The sequence below is a fragment of the Akebia trifoliata genome, chromosome 13, assembly GCF_017979445.1.
Source record: "Akebia trifoliata isolate Shusen 1 chromosome 13, ASM1797944v1, whole genome shotgun sequence".
NCBI lineage: Eukaryota > Viridiplantae > Streptophyta > Magnoliopsida > Ranunculales > Lardizabalaceae > Akebia > Akebia trifoliata.
The window spans coordinates 4,503,277-4,522,467 of record NC_141387.1 but is presented as its reverse complement, the minus strand read 5'-3'; the positions used below and the strand labels follow the sequence as shown (position 1 = coordinate 4,522,467).

The following is a 19,191-nucleotide window of genomic DNA, read 5'->3' as shown; positions in this document are numbered from 1 at the left end:
TTCTATATCATGATTTGTGTACCCCTCATTGTTGAGTTTATTCGCTTTCTAAATATTTTGCTTCCCCAATATTTTTGTGATAGTATTTGTAAGATAATAGCCTCTGAGTTCCTTAATTTCTTTATTAAAAATATTTCAATTGTTACGTTTTTATTTTTTTATTTATTTATTTTTTTTCTCTTTGTTTAAGAGAGATATTTCCTTGTACTCGGTAAGAAATAAATATTTTTATTGGGTTGGTGAGGGAGCTAATCTCAAAAGTTAGAAGACAAAAACTATCCAAAGACTTGTAATTGATTATATTTTCCTTTCTATTTGTATGCTTTTTCTTCTTTGACATTTCCTTATTTTAATTAATATTGCATGAAATTTATTAGGATATTAATTTTGATACATTTTGAGTTTGCCCCTGCATTTGAGATTTTGCCCTCTCCCTTACTCCAGTTTTTCTATTTATTAGAACCCCTCTATTAGTTTGATATTTAAGATACCAACTGTGTTTTCTAATGGACGACATACCCAACTTTGACCTTGTTAGCCCCCTCAATTTTTCGATGAATAGTTACGACACCACTTTGCTTTCAAATTGATGACATGCTCCCTCAATTTTTAATGGATATTTGAGATCCTTATGTTTTCAAGCTGATGACATGGGCCCCTCCCCCAACATTTTTGTTGATCTAAACACCCCTCCACATTTGGGTGAATATTTGAGATGCCCCTATATTTTCAAACTAAAGACAAGCACCCATCGACCTTATTCTTCTTTTCTACACTTAAAAATAATAATTTCAATATTCTCAATTTCAACCTTTAATTAAAAATATTTCATATTTTGTCCTATAGTCATTTTGGAAATTTTCAACTTCTATAAAAAATAATTTTATTCTACTTAACCTCATCTTAATTCATCGTTTTGAATTTTGCCTAGAAGATCTTAGAATTTTCTTTCAAAAAAGCTCATCTTCTACTTTAAAAATCCTATATTTTCTTTGGGTTTGAAGGTTGAAGTGGATTCGTCCTTTGGTTTGCAACCATGGAATAGATCTGAACTAGAATATTAGTATGATGAATTATATTGTGGCACACATTTATTACATAATATCTAAAATCCAATTGGTTACTCCCATCAATTGGATTTTAGATATTATGTAATAAATATTTTTGCAATAAATACAATAAACACTATAAAAATGTCAATGAATTTTTTATCTTATAAATATGTCATTATATAAGTATCACTAAAGGACCAACAATTGAAAGGCAGTTTTGAAAATTTAAATTATTGGAGGTTGCTAACTTAACTTGAGCATAAATGGGTCGGACCCTTGTCGGATCTAACTATGTCTATATTCATATATGAATTTCTCTATATTGATTAGGATCCAATCAGATCCATTTTGAATCATAGTAGCTAATACCATGTCCAAATCCAACTCACATAGTAGCTAATTCTTGAACCTTTGGCATTTTTTAATCAACTTTACTTCTTTGAAAGCTTAGAATAATATTCTATTTTATCATTGTACTCTTCAATTTTATAAGAAATCGATGTTGACACTATAACAAATATGGAAATTAGGAACCGTTTATAATCGTTCATAAGCTAGTACGAAACGTTTTAGAAACCGTCTCTAACCGAGGAGTCGTTAAATCCATAACTCAAGATTTGGAACAGCTAAAAACCGTTCCAAATATATGTTTTTATACACTTAAAGTATCTTAGACATCAGATTTTATAAGACTGATGTCCTAAGTCTAAGACTTTAGACATCAATTACAAACCGATATCTAAAATTTTCATAAACTGATATCTAAAATTTAAATTTTTTTTTTTTTTTTCTACACAGCTATTACCCACGATCAAAATAGACCTAAATAGAGAACATCGAGCTTCTCTATCACATTAATTTATACACAAAAAGAATTACAATGAGTCATAATTTACAAATCCAAAATTACAGTACATTGATAAACCATTCACAATCGTTACACAAGCACAAATGCCTATAAGGAAGCAATGCCATCACTCCCATCCCTCCCTATCTTCTTTAAGATCCCCACAATAACAGCAACTGCCAATAAAATAATCATTTCGTGTCACCACATTACACACTCTCATGATGAGCTTCCGCACCTTCTAAAGAGTGTTTGAGAAGCAAGTGCTCCTGATCAACCAAAAAATCAAGGACTATAAGGTGAGAAACCTTCATGTCCATTGTTCAGCTCCAAAGGCAATCCAATCAGAAGCATAAATAAATCGAATACAAATAAAAGTACCTAAGATAAAGGACCCAGAGTCCGTGTTGACAACAAAAAATCAAATTTTAGCTGATGTGATCATTTTTTCAACATTACCAAGTGAGGACACATTCTTGCAGGAGCGGACAATCATTTGATATGTCCAACCTAAGAAACCTTCCAATTTAAAAAATCGCACTTTATGAATGACTACAACGTATAATGATGTTGCATATGTGTGTGCGTGGGTATTCTATAATATAAACTGATTTACTAGTCATCAGCTACAAGAGCTGTTCATGGTTTAGCATTGCAGGCACAACTGTGATACTTCTACACCACTCACTCGATCATTACCCGAAGTACAATTTTCAGTTTGTATAAGCAATTCAATTTTTCCACTAAATTTCTTATTTTTCAGGGTCAAGTTTTGTGGAAACTAAATACACCCAAAAAGTAGCATTTATGGAGGCGACTAAATGTTCAGTTTAGAGCATATAAAGTAAAATAGATAAAACAGTGTGATAAAACCAAGTACCTCTGAGGTGCCTGTCACAAACTGCAAGAGACGAGCTTTATCCTCTTTGCTAAAACCTTGAACCACCTCCCAAAACCATTGGATAACAAGAGTACCGGCACTATATCCAGAATACTCTGTATTTGCTCTCATGTCATCCACTGAAAATCTAAAATCATACCAATTACATCAATATAAAAAAAATTATCAGATTGCCAAGGTTAAAATCAGCACCTAAAATTCAAACCCAACATTGCCAAGGTTACGTGTACAGATTGTTGTCCAAGCCAGGTAAACATACCACAAAAATACTCTGCATATCAGCATATGGTGTGGCGTCGAATGTTGTATCCAAATGTCACGTCACTTCATTAAACCAGCTCATGTATGTTGGTCACCAACACACCAGAATTTACCTTAAAAAAAAAAAAAAAAACACGCTGAGATTTTAAGCATTAGACCTCATTGTTGTGGGTCAATTGTTGCACGTAATAGAAGATGACCTTGTTGCAGCTAGGCAAGAAGATCGAAGTGTGGGCAGCCATGACTTTAATAGGTCAATCAAGGACCTACACATCTTTCTTCAGTTTTGAGTGCGCTGTTAGTTTCTTGCTGTGGTGGTCTTGCTTAGCCATTGTGATCTTTTAACTTTCAGGTAGCTGACAATGCCCGCCTACTGTCAGCAAGCTTTGGCGAGACGCATCTGTCTTTAGTGCATTGGCAAATGGTTAAGGAGTTGGAGAGGCTAAGAAAGGAGAGGCTTAAGTGGGTTGAGAAAATGTAAATGCCCACAGGCAGCAGTGGTGGGTCAGATTCAGGCAATTCTGGAGCTGTAGTTTCAATGTTTAACACATGTGAATCATGTTCATGACCAATATCTATTTGATATTATTTGTTTAATGCAACACTGGAGCCCTCTCACAATATGGGGTTTGGTCAAGTGTCTGTATACTGGAAACTATGTGAAATTGTTGGGGTGATTTATATTAACTGCATTCATTTGATGGCGGCTCTAAACAATATGGAAAGGCCAACCTGACATCCAACTAGAACAAAGATGAAAACAAAACCACAAAAGTCCACCAAAAATCTCATATTTGCATTGGGTGCTCTTAGTTCTAGTCTCGATCAAAACATTCTGAGCAGTTTAAACCACACTCATATATTCTTAATTCCATTTAACTTTTACCACAAGTTTAGAACACCTAAAAGAAATTAGGTTCAAAGTGATCATATGACAGTCACAAACTCACAGTGTTCCTGTTTCTTTTAGAACACCGAAAAGAAATTAGGTTCGTTTTGTCATCCTAAGATTGTCAGCCGAATGCCTCACATTGAGGTCTATCCCCTTTAGGTGCCTCATGGTTTAAGGCGTAAGACGTAGCTTCTTTAAGTTTTCAACCTTATGCCTCAAGGTGTTTTTAATGAGCCTCATCTTGTGGCGTAAGCCTCACACACCTCTAAAAACACTAGTTTACATCAACATGAACAATCACCGAATTAAGAGATCCACGGTGTTATAACCAGCACAACCATAACAAAGTCATTCATTAGCTATTAGAGGTTTCTGTTTTCACCTGAGATCGTCCAATAAGTAGTGGCACTCTGGTGTTTTAACGATGTATCTCTGCTGGAAAGTAATCCGTGCCTGCTCTTCAACGTGTGCTGCGTGGCCCATATGGTCCTCCCGAAATTTCTGAAGGGCGTCTGCTTGTGCCTCAACAGTAGTCATTATGTTAGATACTGATTCTCGACCATGCTCCGAGATGCCTGCAGACAATTAACAAGTAAATAACCAAAACTACTTCAGAACAATATCCACATGCATCCACTGAGTATAATAGCCACAAATTACACTTGACATTACACCACAGTTTATGAACCTATTGCATATAAAATCAAATGAAAGAAATATTGACCAAACCCTAAGGTCATAGAAAATTCCATTTTCTTTTAGCATCAGAGGTGATGCTCACCATTGACGAAGTGTGCTTGTCCAAAAAATGCCTTTTTTCAATATTAGAGTCTCTCAAATCAGCAAGTCTTATCTCCACCTACAGGCCCGGCCATCACCCATTTTAGAGGTGATCCTTGCCATTGTAAGTCCATAATAAACTCTATCGGGGCATGAGTCATCACTCTAAAATAAATTCACAAGGCTGAATGCAGCTTACTGAAATATAACCGTACAGAAAAATACAAATTGGGCAGACCTCTAAGAACTTTTTGTATAAAAATCTGTACATTTAACGAAGTTAAAAAAAATGACGATAGGTTCTGAGACATCGACCATTGAAAAGGGTCACTTGATTCTTTTTCTAAGGGAGGCCAACCGGATGATAGCAGTAAGCCAGTAAGGATGCTACCATGTCAACCCCGAGGGGTTGGCTCAATGGCAATTTCGGACCGGTACGCGGTTAATGCCCATAGGTCGTCAGCCCAATACCCAATATGAGCATTATTCCTCAGTGGCCACTCGCAAGGGCACACTCTCAGAGTGTGCCTCTAGGCCTACTGTGCCATGCCCATACCCACTTGCCCAATTGAGGGCTGAGTAAGAGAAAGAGAAAATAAAAATAAAAAATGAATTGAGACAGTGAAAGACACTAAGAACCCCACGTGAATCATTATAAATTGTATTGCCACAAAGTGGCTCATGTGTCCATCAATCAAAGAGTTCAAGACCTTTGACACAGCTTGGGTACACACAGTGGACACTGCTTTTACTCCAATGTCGGATGATCCATATTTAGATTGAAGGACCATCTCATAACAGTGGAAGATATTTCACGTCTTAATGAACAAAAAGTATTAAAATATGAAGAAAAAAAATTACAAAAAAAATAGAAGGTTGAAGCTCTCCATCAAACAAAGGGTTGAGATGCTACGGATTCCCCAGAAAACATATCTCTAGAAAAAAAAAAGTTTACTAATATCTAGATGATTAGTACAGATCCCTAGGAAATATGTTTTGATGGAAGGGCTCTCTACTGTGGGATGATCTGAAAAGTCCAACTAAAATGATGGGACATTTCATAGAATCTTACATAAAACTGACAGTATGAACTAACCCTACAAAGGGAAGGTCAAGAAAAATTGCTAAAGTAGAATCAGAGACTTAAAAAGGCTAAAAAAAAATTAAATTAAATTAAATAATAATAATAAAGAAGAAAAAAAAAAAAAACAAAACAAACAAAGAAGAAGAGATAAAGAGAGAATTAAAGGGTATGATATTGCTACCTTGAAAAACTTAGATTCTTCAATGTATCCTAATGTATTTAGCCAGCAAAGATCATTTGGCAGAGAGAAAAGTATTTAGCTTGCAATGATTCACGTGGGGTTCCAAGAGTTTTAAATCCCCAAATCCAAGAGGACTACATGCCCTCTAGGCCTACTGTGCCATGCCACCCAGATCTATTGAGCTGGAATTCTGTGTTGGAAAACCAATTGATAGGGTTGGTTTTCTGAGTTGCTAAGCAAGCAAGAGATTAGCAAAAACCCTAAGTAAAGAAACAAAAAATATTCTTAAAAGATCAAACAAGACATTAAACCCTACATCGATCGGAATTCCACCTAAGAAATGCAACGATCTCAACCGAAAACTAGCAAATCAAATCAGATCTAACTAAGAATCGATAATAGGGTTCCAAAATAATAAAAAATGATAGATCGAAAAGAAAATTAAAAGAAAGCAAGATCTCACCTGAGAGACGTTTTGACGATCCGAACCTTAGGTTTCGTAGATCTTAGACGAAGAACCGATCGACATTGAGGGATGAATGGATTTTCGCAGATCACCTTCCCTTTCCTCTCGATCTAGCTTTCTCGATCAACTCGATCAACTATTTTTGTCTTCCGTCTTTCGCTCTCGTTAGAACGAGAGATCGAGGACGATTTCGGGATTTGTTCAGTCTGGTTCGGGTTAAAACCAACGGGTCGCGATTTCGAAACGGCTCCTCACATAAATAAAAAATAACGGTTTAAAACTATTTCTTATTAGAAACGGCCAAAATCCGTTTCATCCTCCTGTTCCAAAATTGCCATTTTTTTTTGGTAGTGTGATCAAAAGGATATTTAGAAAAATTTTAAAATATGATTTTCAAAACAATATAAATACGGATTGTGGCAAATCTGAGAGTGGACTTGTATCCATCCCCAAATGTGAATCGGGTCAAGGTATATTAAACTATCTTCAACTTATTTTTTAATATTCAGATCTATTCTATGGTTGCAAACCAGCAAAACTCAATTTTCGAAACTTGGATTTTGGGTGAATTCCACCCCATTTTATGCCCTAAACGTCCCTATATGGTCATAAATGTTAGCATTTATATATGGATAGTTATAAAAGCACCCAACGAATTAATAAGGGCAACCCAAGCATAACCGAATTGTTTTATCTTATATATATATATATGGGAAATGTTCAGCAACAAACATTTTGACAAACATTTTGGCAAAACATTTTTCAAAATATGGGTTAGAGGCTTTGGAATGGGCTGATTTTTGGTGAGGAAGATCTCTACGGTGAGGAGATTATCATCACCAAAAATCAGCCCATTCTAAAACTTCTAACCCATCAAAAATGATTTACAAAAAATGGACGGTCCACGATTTTTCAACTTGTAAACATGGGGCTAGAAGTTTTGGAATGGGCTGATTTTTGGTGATGATGATCTCCTCACCGTAGAGATCATCCTCACCAAAAATCAGCCCATTCCAAAACCTCTAACCCATGTTTTGAAAAATGTTTTACCAAAATGTATGTCAAAATGTTTGTTGCTGAAAGGGACCCTATATATATATATAGGGAAATGTTCAGCACCCTAAGTTTTACCACACACTTTAACAAACGTTTTTTGTCCTACATGGGTTAGAAGTTTTGGAATGAGTTGATTTTTGGTGAGGATGATCTCTATGATTAGAAGATCATCCTCCCCAAAAATCAGCCCATTCCGAAATGTTTAGCCCCATGTTTACACGTTGAAAAATCGTGGACCGTCCATTTTTTGTAAATCAATTTTGATGGGGTTAGAAGTTTTGGAATGAGCTGATTTTTGGTGAGGATGATCTCCTCACCATAGAGATCATCCTCACCAAAAATCAGCTCATTCCGAAACTTCTAACCCATGTAAGACAAAACGCGTTTGTTAAAGTGTGTGGTAAAACTAAGGGTGGCGAACGGGACCCATATATATATATGAGAAATGTTCAGCACCCTAAGTTTTACCACACATTTTAACAAACGTTTTTTGTCCTACATGGGTTATAAGTTTTGAAATGGACTGATTTTTTGTGAGGATGATCTTTATGATTAGAAGATCATCCTCCCCAAAAATCAGCCCACTCCGAAATGTTTAGCCCCATGTTTACACGTTGAAAAATCGTGGACCGTCCATTTTTTGTAAATCATTTTTGATGGGGTTAGAAGTTTTGGAATGAGCTGATTTTTGGTGAGGATGATCTCCTCACCATAGAGATCATCCTCACCAAAAATCAGCCCATTTCAAAACTTCTAACCCATGTAAGAAAAAACACGTTTGTTAGAGTGTGTGGTAAAACTTAGGGTGCTGAACGGGACCCTACATATATATATATATATATATATATATATATAGGGGTTAAGAGTTTCATAATGAGCTGATATTTTGTGAGGATAACTCTATGACGAGGAGATTATCTTCACCAAAAACTAGCCCATTCCGAAACTTCTAACCCCATCAAAATTAGTTTACAAAAAAAATATGGACGATTTACTATTTTTGAACTAGAATTTTTATGGACAAAGTTTATTAAATTACCTAAATCGAATCAAGTCGGATGATTAAACATAGAAGTTCCTGTGGAGTAACAAAAATTCAAACTTGGCCAACGATTGTGAACATTGGAGTCTATATTGAGAGCAAGCACAATGTGAAAAAAGCTCAAATTTGACGGCCCAAGGCCGTTAAATTTCATAAAATTCGATGGACCAAGGGGTCGACTTGGCGTCAAGTTTTTCATTGTCAAATTTTTTTTTTTTTTTTTTCGACAGGTCATAATTGTCAAATTAATTAAGAATGACAAAAATTTGACAGCTCTAAACTGTCAAATCAGGGAATATCAAGAATTTCGACGATCCTAGACCGTCAAAATTCAGTTTCTAAAATTCATGAGCCTTGGCCCATCAATTTTTTTTTTGTGGAATTTTCCAATTTTCACGTAGTGAAGTAAGACCCATTGGAGGTCATGACTAATGATCAAGTTCATTATAGAGCCTGTAATAAGACCATTTTAAGGCCCATGTCCTAACATGACTGACCCACTCCATGTTGAAGCATATCAGTTGTGTAAACTACCCTATTACCACTTTTGAGTAGTGCAAAGGAAATCCAGAATCTCTTGGGCATTTACTCAATTAAGGAACCACGGTACATTTTATTGTTTGTTTCATTGTTTCTTCGTTGTATAATATGAAATAACTCAACTATAATGATATGTGAGCAGATGACTTAGTATTGCTTCGTTTATCCTTTGTTATTGTTCTTATAAGAAACATTATTTTCTTTTAACAATGGGCAATACCACCGACTACACAGTCTGCATGCAAAATGGATCAATTCAAGTCCACAGAAATATATCCACAAAATTTATTTGGAGGGTTTGGATCATTATGTGAGTATAATTTTTGGATTGTTAACTTGGTTCTGTGGGTTAATTAATAATGTTGTTAATTTTGAATGGGCGTTTAAGTTTACAAACCTGTAAGCAGATGACTTAGCATTGTATAATCCCCATGTTTAACATTTACTAATTTAAATATACAGAAACATTATTTTCATGATTGAAAAAAAAAAAAAAAAAAAGCAGAACTCTGTGCTAACAGGTCAAACAGATATCACCAATTCATGGAAGGTAGGTCTGACATATTTTAACCAGAGAATATTCAAATAACCACGTCCAAATCTTGGCTTTATTCCAGGATGCAAACATCTGAGTTGATTCCTTTTCCCGAGCAATTAAGTGTTAATGAAGAAATTATACACTCGAACACTTCCCCTCACTCATAAGGATGGAAAGAGTTGAAACCATGAACTATACAAACCTAGCGCTCTATACCATTTAAACAACCAACTACTCCAAAATATGCCTAAATTCCCAAAAACTAATGTATCTTGAGTCACATTGAATAGATTTTTTTGTTTTTTGGTTATCGTGGGTATCCCTACCCTTTGGGTGGGACTAATCCCACGGACACACATACCACCCGCTCTAAAAGTCCTACATGCAACAAGTTGAGTCAAGGGATAACCAAACCCTGAAGAGTGGCCCAAATAAATTCATAGTTTCGTGGGATTTCAAACACTTAGCCTACTCTTCCTAAGGCGCTTATCAAGGTTCGACTTGCCACATTGAATATACAGCATTTCATTTCAATTTTAAAAATTAAAATGAGTTACATTATTTATCCCTTGATCTTCATCTAGTTAATCAAAGAATTTAGGTCTAGTACGTTATGTAGTTTTCATCTGCATCAAAAACTAGGTTTTTCAAAAGATTAGGATTTTATGTTTATTTAAATATTTCAAATATGATAGCTTACTAATAGGTGGCATATGCAAACACACATGTATTACAAAAATGAGGATTTATGCACGATTAATCTTATTTATATCATAATTTATCATTTAATATATTACAAGAATGTTTTTATCATTTAAAATATTAATTTTGAAATTGCATCAACCCCTTATCTTATTATAAATTAAAAGGGATATTTTTTTCTTAAATTTCCCCAAATTAACTAAGGTGGTTATGAGAGTCAGGCAGATTTATGGTGGGGACCGTGAGGCACTTGCTCCCACAAATTTTTTATAAAATTGCATGATCCTCTACATAACTTTGATATATTTTGAGTTTTACCCCACATTTAAAATTTTATCTCTCACCCCACCCAAATTTTTTGGTTAATTAGAACCCCTCTATTATTTTAATTTTTAAGATAGTACTTGTATTTTTCTAATGGATGGCATACTCATTTTGACCTTGTTAGCCCCCACTGATAAGACACTCCTTTGCTTTCAAATTGATGACACATTACCCCTCATTTTTTAATGGATATTTTAGATATCCATATGTGTTCAATGACATGCTCCCCTCCCCCAATAATTTTGTTGATCTAGACACCCCTCCACATTTTGGTGAATATTTGAGATGCCCCTATATTTCCAAACTGATGACATGCCCCCATCGACCTTGTTCTTCTTTTCTACACTAACAAAAGCTAACCTATATACCCTCATCTTCAACCTGTAACTAAAAATATTTTATTTTGTGTCCTAATGTCAATTTAAAACATTTCAACTTCTATAGAAAAGTAGTTTTAATCTAGTTAACCTCATCTAATCCATCGTTTTGAACCTCGCCTAATCTTTTGTGGAAAATCTTAGAAATTTCTTTAAAAAAATCTTATCTTCTACTTCAAAAATCTTATATTTTTCTTTAAGTTTGAAGGTTAAATTAAATTAATCATTTGGTTCAAGACTAGGGTAAAATATTTTGAACCTCACCTTAATCCCTTTGGTAGAAAATCCTATAATTGTCTTTCAAAAAAATAAAATAATAACCTTCTACTTCAAAAATCTTATATTATTCTTTAGGTTTGAAGGTTAAAATAGATTAGTACTATGGTTAAAAATTATGATACATTTTTTTTTACCCTAGATGTTGAGTCTAATCCCATATCGGACACTCATTGCCATGACTCTCTCCTTATAAGCTCTTGGGCCAATTCACTCATTGTCAATTGATTTTGAGTTGGACTCTCAAATTTATCATGGTGTCAGAGTGGGCCTTTTTCTCTTCCATGTCACCCAGTTCATTTCTCCACGTGCTTTGGTTCAATCCAGCCCACACGTATGGGGATGTGTTCAATTTAGTCCCACATCAGACACTGATTGCCTTGTCTCTCTCCTTATAATCTCCTAGGCCTCTTCATTCATTACCAATTAGTTTTGAGTGGAAATATAAATCAAAATATTTTTTATTTTACATTTAATGTGTGGGACTGAGGTCATTTTGCATTAATCTATTAGAAAATACCAAGGTCACATAGGTATTTAAGCTAGATGGCATTTTTCCTTGACTTAAGTCTTCTCTCATAGACTAATGAGAAATAACTTGAATGCCTTTTTCTTCAACCTCTAACTAAATACCTTTGAATTTTTTCCCTCAAAATCACTAATTTTAAGCTCTTCAACTATATCGGAAGCTATAGTTTGCCCCCTACAAGAAAATCCTTACTCCACCTTGATCAGAGTCATCGACTTGCAATTTTATTTATTTTTACAAAAAAATAATTAATAAATTTAAATGTATTGTTATAGCAAATTTCAGAAGAAACTATTGATTTCAACAAACCTCTACTACCAAGGCATCCCTTCAAAAAGGGAAGATGTTTTTAGTTCAAGCCCCTTCTTGCACCAACATGGATTTAACCCTACTATCTGGTATGTGTGGTTTTGTGTGGGTATTGCATGTATTTGGGGAATTTAGGCTATAGATATGGTGTTCTAAGAGGCCAGTTGCCTCATCCCTGCTAGTCGGGCCTACGGTCCAGAACCCCCATAAAAAATAAATAAATAAATAAACCTCTAGCTACTATTGTTTCTTATAGAAATTCCAGTGGTCGAATATTATGTTTGCATTAAAATATTAGTATGATATATATTATATTGTGGCGTACATCAATACATCATATCAATATGGTTGAGGAGGTTATACACAACTTAATGATATATTGTATTAATGAACACAATATTACAATGCATCACATTTAAATTCGAATACATGTCTTCAGGAGTTTATCTAAGATTGGTTGCTCCCACCAAATTATTTAGCACATCAACTACAATAAGAAAAAAAATGGAAAAAAGAAAAGAAAATAAAATAAAATCTTTAATAATTAACAACTCTAAATTGAGGGTTTTCACCAAGAGCTCACCTAGCCTTACTAAGTTAATAAGGATTTCACCCTTACTAAGGGTACTTGAGTTCACGTCTTGGCAACCAAAAACATGTTCCAATGCTTCAGGGTTGTAGAGGAAGAAATTCTATGATTTCTTTTAGAAAAGTTAAATATATATATATATATATATATATATATATATATATAGGTCCCGTTCAATTGCCAACTTTTTGGCATAACATTTTTCAAAACATGAGTTAGAAGTTTTGGAATGGGCTGATTTTTGGTGAGGATGATCTCTACGGTGAGGAGATCATCCTCACCAAAAATCAGCCCATTCCAAAACTTCTAACTCATGTTTTGAAAAATGTCTTGCCAAAAAGTTGGCCATTGAACGTGATCCTATATATATATATATATATATATATATATATATATATATATATATATATATACCTTTGAATTTCATTTTTAAGTTTGGGAGTTATGTTGAAGTTCGATAACCATTCATTTTCAAAACCTCAGATCTAGTTCCAATAGAAATTATTATTATTTTTTATCTAATTTTTTATATTAAATTAGTGACGTGATGTTGGATTTTTGATGTGGTTATTTGAGCAAAACGACCTTGAGTATGACTCAAAATCTTACTATATTAGTAAGGAAAAGATTTCACTTTCACTAATTGGTGTCATGGCATATGTAATTCATAGGAGTGCACATTGGATCAGGCCAAACTGAGAATCGAATCAAATAGAAGCATTTAGGATTGGTTCGATTACGTTTCATAGATACTCTATTCGATTTAGAGTAAAAATTTTAAAAAATCGATTGATTCGGTTCAATTCTTGATTCAAAGGTGTCCTAAAGTCAAACCCAACAATAATTGGACAATATAGGGGATGATTGGACAATATACATATTAAATAATCTGATTTCATCCAATGAATCTGACTTTAAAGCAGTTAGGTCACTTCCAAACTTCCAAGAAACCATCCTCATTACAAAAACACATTAATTGTGATTTAATCCTGAATTTTCAAAAAATCGTGGATTATTTTTATTTTAGACATTTTTTCATTATTATTTTTTATTTAATATATAAAAAATTAATTTTTTTTTTTAACTTTTGTTCTCTTAAAATAATTATTTATTTTATCCGGTATTTTCCTTACTTTATGCATTTTTGCCGAAACTTTCTCTTGCCCAATAATTCCTAATCTCCAACTTTGTGACTATGATTCAATTAAGACAGCTGTACCAACAAATTAATAAACACTAAAGTCTTCAATTGAGAGCTGTATCCACAAATTTGTGACAAGCACTGAGATTATGGCCTTGCGATTCACTAATTTACTATGATTCAATTAAGACATCTTTACTAAAGTCTTCACCAGCCACATCTACCACGTGTATTGAATGGCATGTTTAATTTACAAAAGTACCCTTCTTAATTAAAAAATACTCTTTTATGTTTGTGAGAAGCACTTAGTAGTCTGCGAGCAAAAATTCTACAAGCCAAAAACGACTCTCACAAAATACAGCTTTTCTAAGTCTTCAATTTAGTAGACAGCAGCATCAACAAATTAATAAAGCAGGAGTCTAAGTATTGCATTTTTAATTGAAGTTGCCACAACGCCAAAAATATAATCACATTCCATTGGGTGGTAGAGGAAAATTTTCTAAAAATTTTGGAAATAAAATTTGAAATAAAGATTAATATTCACCGTTATATTTTTTATTTTAAATTTGAGAATTTGGTAGTCATTCATTTTCAATAGTTTTGATTAAGCTAAAGAAGTATGGGTTTTTTTATTTTTTTAGATTTTATAAGTCATAGAGGAAATTTTTTTAAGAATTTTGAAAAAATAATTAATATTCGTTGTTATATTTTTTATTTTAAATTTGGGAGTTTGATAGTCATCCATTATCAACAATTTCGATTAAGCTCAAAAATAATTTGTTTTTCTTATTTTCTTTTATGAAATTTAGAAGGATGTGATGTTTGATTGCCCATTTTGATAATCCATGTGAACCACTAACCTTTTATAAGACTTGAAATCTTAAAAGATTAGTCATGATAGTTAAATTCATAAAGTAAGGTTTGTCAACTAATTTAGTAAGGGAATTTTTTTAATAAAATTATAAGAGATAGATCTGCTGGATAAATCTCTCATTGATAATTGAGACAGCTCACAGAAAAATATATATGTAGGGTTTTAAGTCAATTTAAACAGCTGTATCCCAAATTTAGAAATATATATATGGGAAATGTTCAGCGACAAACATTTTGACAAATATTTTGGCAAAACATTTTTCAAAACATGGGTTAGAGGATTTTTGGTGAGGTTGATTTTTGGTGAGGTACGGTGAGGAGATCATCCTCAAAAATCAGCCCATTCCAAAACTTCTAACCCCATCAAAAATGATTTACAAAAAATTGACGGTCTACGATTTTTTAACTTATAAACTAGGGTTAAAAGTTTTGGAATGGGCTGATTTTTGGTGAAGATGATCTCCTCACCATAGAGATCATCCTCACCAAAAATCAGCCCATTCCAAAACCTCTAACCCATGTTTTGAAAAATATTTTGCCAAAATGTTTGTTGCTGAACGGGACCCTATATATATATATATAGGGAAATGTTCAGTAACAAACATTTTCACAAATATTTTGGCAAAACATTTTTCAAAACATGGGTTAGAGGTTTTGGAATGGGTTGATTTTGGTGAGGATGATCTCTACGGTGAGGAGATAATCATCACCAAAAATCAGCTCATTCCAAAACTTCTAAATCCATCAAAAATGGTTTACAAAAAATGGACGGTCCACAATTTTTCAACTTGTAAACTGGGGCTAGTAGTTTTGGAATAGGCTGATTTTTGATGAGGATGATCTCCTCACCGTAGAGAACATCCTCACCAAAAATCAGCCCATTCCAAAACCTCTAACCCATGTTTTGAAAAATGTTTGTCAAAACGTTTGTTGTTGAACGAAACCATATATATATACTTTAAGGTCAATTTAGACAGCTGTATCACAAATTTAAAAAAAAAAATAAAAAAAACATTATTGGACTCTAATCTAATAAAGGAAAGAATCCCGATATCATCAAGTCCATTATAGAGCCTGTAATAAGACCAGTTTAAGGTCCATGTCCTAGCATGACTGACCCATTCAATGTTGAAGTATCAGTTGTGTAAACTACACTATTACCACTTTTGAGTGGTGCAAAGGAAATCCAGAATCTCTTGGGCGTTTACTCAATTAGGATTGGTTTGGTTCTGTTTCTTAGATAATCTATTCGATTCACGATAAAAAGTTAAAAAAAATTGATTGATTCGGTTCAATTCTCGATTCAAGGGTGTCCTAGAGCCAAACTGAACAATAATGCATATAGGGGATGATTTGACAACAATACATATTAAATAATCTGATTTCATTCAATGAGTCCGACTTTAAAGCAGTGAGGACACTCGAAACTTTAAAGAAACCATCCTCATTACAAAACACGTTAATTGTGGTTTAATCCTGAATTTTCAAAAAATGGATTATTTTTGTTTTAGACATGCTTTTCATTATTATTTTTTATTTAATATATAAAAAACTTATTTCTTTTTAACTTGTGTACACTTGAAATAATTATTTATTTTAGGGTCAGGTTCAAGGGACATATGAGAAAACATATGTAAAAACAATATAACATCAATAAATTTTTAAAATATGGGTTAGAAATTTCGGATTGAGCTGATTTTTTGCGAGGATGATCTCTATGATGGGAAGATTATCCGAAAAAAAATTCAGTCCAATCTGAAATTTCTAACACCATTAAAAGTGATTTAGAATGTGGATCGTCGATTTTTTTATTAATTTTTGTCAATAATTTGTAAATCACTTTTGATGGATTTAGAAGTTTCTGATTGAGCTGATTTTTTGTGAGGATGATCTTCTCATCACAATGGCCATCATTGCAAAAAAATCAGCTCAATCCAAAATCTCTAACTCATATTTTAAAAAATCATTGTTTTCACCGAAACTTTCTCCTGCCCAATCATTGTACCCCCAATTGAGAGCTTTACTAAAGTCTTCAATTGAGAGCTGCAGTCTTAATGCTTGTGACAAGCACTGAGATTATGGCCTTAAGCCAATTGAGATAAGCTGTATCCCAAATTTTTAAAAAATATACATTCTCCAAACTTGAAGAAATCTAACCTGAACTCGAAAAAACTGATTAGATTTTGGATCGATGGCATCTTTGGATCTCACTTGAATCAAAATCTAGTCGAACGATTCCATTGAAGGTCGTACGGACGGCACGAATGAAGATATTTTTGCATTGAAGCTCATACAAACTCTCTCGACGTTGATGAAATTCAGAGGTGATCGTGTGAGTGTAGATGTACCCATAATTGTTGAGTTTATTTGCTTTCTAAATATTTTGCTTCCCCAATTTTTCTGTCCTCTCAGTTCTTTAATTTCTTCATTAAAAACATTTCAATTGTTACTTAATTTTTTTTCAATTGTTTGAGAGAGACATTTCCATTTAATTGTAAGAAATAAATATTTTAGTTGGGTTGGTGCAGGTAGCTAATCCCAAAAGTTAGAAGATATAAGCTATCCAAATTCTTGTAAGTGATTATATTTTCCTTTATGTTTATATGATTTTTCTTCTTCTGTCAATTCCTTATTTTAATTAATATATATGTGCAGGCATGTATGCAATTTAGTAGGATATTTGTTTTATTTTTTTTTTTCCTCTTATTTTCTTTATTCTTTTTGGATTTTTTTTTTTTTTTAATTTTATGTGGAGGAGAAATTGATCCATCAACATATCATAATTTCAATTTTTTTTTCACTAAAATCAATTGGAATGAGCGCATTTCTAGAATTAATAAATCATAATTAGAGATACTCCCTTATGTTTTGAAATTGATGAGATGCATCCCTTGATCTTAATCTTCTAAATAGACTGAGGGGAAAGATTCAAATGCCCTTATCTTCAACCTCTAGTAAAAAATCTAGATTTTTCTTCTTATAACCAATCATCTTGTATGCAATTTAGTAGGATATTTGTTTTATTTTTTTTTTCCTCTTATTTTCTTTATTCTTTTTGGATTTTTTTTTTTTTTTTAATTTTATGTGGAGGAGAAATTGATCCATCAACATATCATAATTTCATTTTTTTTTTTCACTAAAATCAATTGGAATGAGCGCATTTCTAGAATTAATAAATCATAATTAGAGATACTCCCTTATGTTTTGAAATTGATGACATGCATCCCTTGATCTTAATCTTCTAAATAGACTGAGGGGAAAGATTCAAATGCCCTTATCTTCAACCTCTAGTAAAAAATCTAGATTTTTCTTCTTATAACCAATCATCTTTATTTTCTCCAATCATCAATGTATATTTACTCAAACATCATCTTCAATTCATCATTTTCTACGTAGAACTAATCATTTACGTAATACCCTAGATTTTTCTACTCAAAATCTCATCCTTTTCAATTTTTTCAAAAATATTATTTGTTTTTTCTTTCCAAATCAAGTCATCTTCAAGCTCCTCAACTTCTAGGGTAACTTTAATCTATTTATCCTTATTTTAGTCCATCATTTTCTACCTTCCTTTGTAGAAAATTCTAGATTTTATTGTTCAAAATTTCATCATTCTATACTTCCTAAAAACTTTTATCTTCCTTGAGATTTGAAGGCTGAAGTAGATAAAATCTTAAGATAGTTGATGAAGGTAAAAAATTTTATCCAATGAGGTTGAAAATAGTTGTTTTTTAGAAGAAAAATCTGGAATTTTTAATATTATAGGTTGAATATAAGGGAGTTTAAGTCTTTTCCACTTGGTTTATGTACAAAAATTGATGTCAAGGAATGCACGACAAAGTTTTCAAATCATAGGGGGAGGGTATCTCTAATATTTAACAAAACATAGGAGGGCATGTCAAAATCACCCTAAATAATTTTGATATATTTTGAGTTTGTCTCCACATTTGCTCCACGGAGGTATGAGCGTTGAAGCTTGATTTCACTATAAAGAAAATGGGATAAATCGATACAATGAAATACCTTTTATCACTTAGTTTCTCCTTTTTCTTAGTCTCAATTTTTCCAAAACTCTTCCTTACTTGAGTTTCTTTGTGTCTCTACTCCTTTCTCTAGAAAAAGGCTTAGACTTAGAGTTAGGCAGTGTTTGTTTGCGCTATTTTTAAGCGCTTATTGTTGAAAAAAATTAAATTTAGCACTTTTTGTCAAAATAACGCGTTTGTTTACTATATATTTTCAGCGCTTATTGCTGAAAATAATCGAAAAAAATTCAGCACTATTTTGATGTTGAAAAAAAGTGTTGAAACGGTAAGCACTTCGCTTTTTTTGATACGGACAAGTATGCCTTTCGTTTTTTTGAGCATGAACAAGTATGCCCTTATTCTTAAAAAGATATTACCTCTTATATCCCATGAGTAAGTATATAAACAC

General features: G+C 33.0%; 2 protein-coding genes across 23 annotated transcripts in view; one reads left to right on the top strand and one right to left on the bottom strand.

Moving 5' to 3' along the window:
- LOC147387433 (disease resistance RPP13-like protein 4) overlaps positions 1 to 19,191 on the top strand; it is a 94,001-nt gene that overhangs the window by 28,456 nt on the left and 46,354 nt on the right. Inside the window, exons 1-2 of one of the 14 annotated variants that reach the window (XR_015171544.1) lie at positions 16,777 to 17,084; positions 17,289 to 17,333. The exons of 6 other annotated variants lie outside the window; for them this stretch is intronic. The gene's annotated coding sequence lies outside the window, so the exon portion shown is untranslated. Of the gene's footprint in view, positions 1 to 16,776; positions 17,093 to 17,288; positions 17,334 to 19,191 lie in introns of those variants that run through there. 7 more of the 14 variants (XR_015171542.1, XR_015171537.1, XR_015171536.1 and 4 more) reach the window with 7 other exon arrangements.
- Positions 1,870 to 6,706, bottom strand: LOC147387436 (uncharacterized). Of its 9 annotated transcripts, none has more exons than XR_015171501.1 (6): positions 6,462 to 6,696; positions 4,336 to 4,528; positions 3,262 to 3,461; positions 3,060 to 3,174; positions 2,780 to 2,927; positions 1,870 to 2,168 (listed from the first exon to the last, which is right to left on the bottom strand). XR_015171501.1 is itself a non-coding variant. In XM_086421654.1 (5 exons), the coding sequence occupies exons 3-5, from the start codon at positions 4,488 to 4,490 to the stop codon at positions 2,109 to 2,111; spliced, it is 363 nt and encodes a 120-aa protein (XP_086277780.1). In that variant the 5' UTR covers positions 4,491 to 4,528; positions 5,999 to 6,230; positions 6,462 to 6,706; the 3' UTR covers positions 1,870 to 2,108. The 9 variants fall into 9 exon arrangements, 5 of the variants coding, with proteins under 5 accessions (XP_086277780.1, XP_086277781.1, XP_086277782.1 ...); XR_015171500.1 differs by having other exon boundaries at positions 3,262 to 3,465; positions 6,462 to 6,694; XR_015171502.1 differs by lacking the exon at positions 3,262 to 3,461 and having other exon boundaries at positions 6,462 to 6,691.

Coding starts and splice junctions, on each gene's coding strand:
- LOC147387436 (XM_086421654.1), bottom strand. CDS start 4,490: ATGACTACTGTTGAGGCACAAGCAGACGCCCTTCAGAAATTTCGGGAG. Junction 2,928..4,335: donor TACTTATTGGACGATCTCAG/GTGAAAACAGAA, acceptor GTATGATTTTAG/ATTTTCAGTGGATGACATGA. Junction 2,169..2,779: donor TTGTGACAGGCACCTCAGAG/GTACTTGGTTTT, acceptor TTGGTTGATCAG/GAGCACTTGCTTCTCAAACA.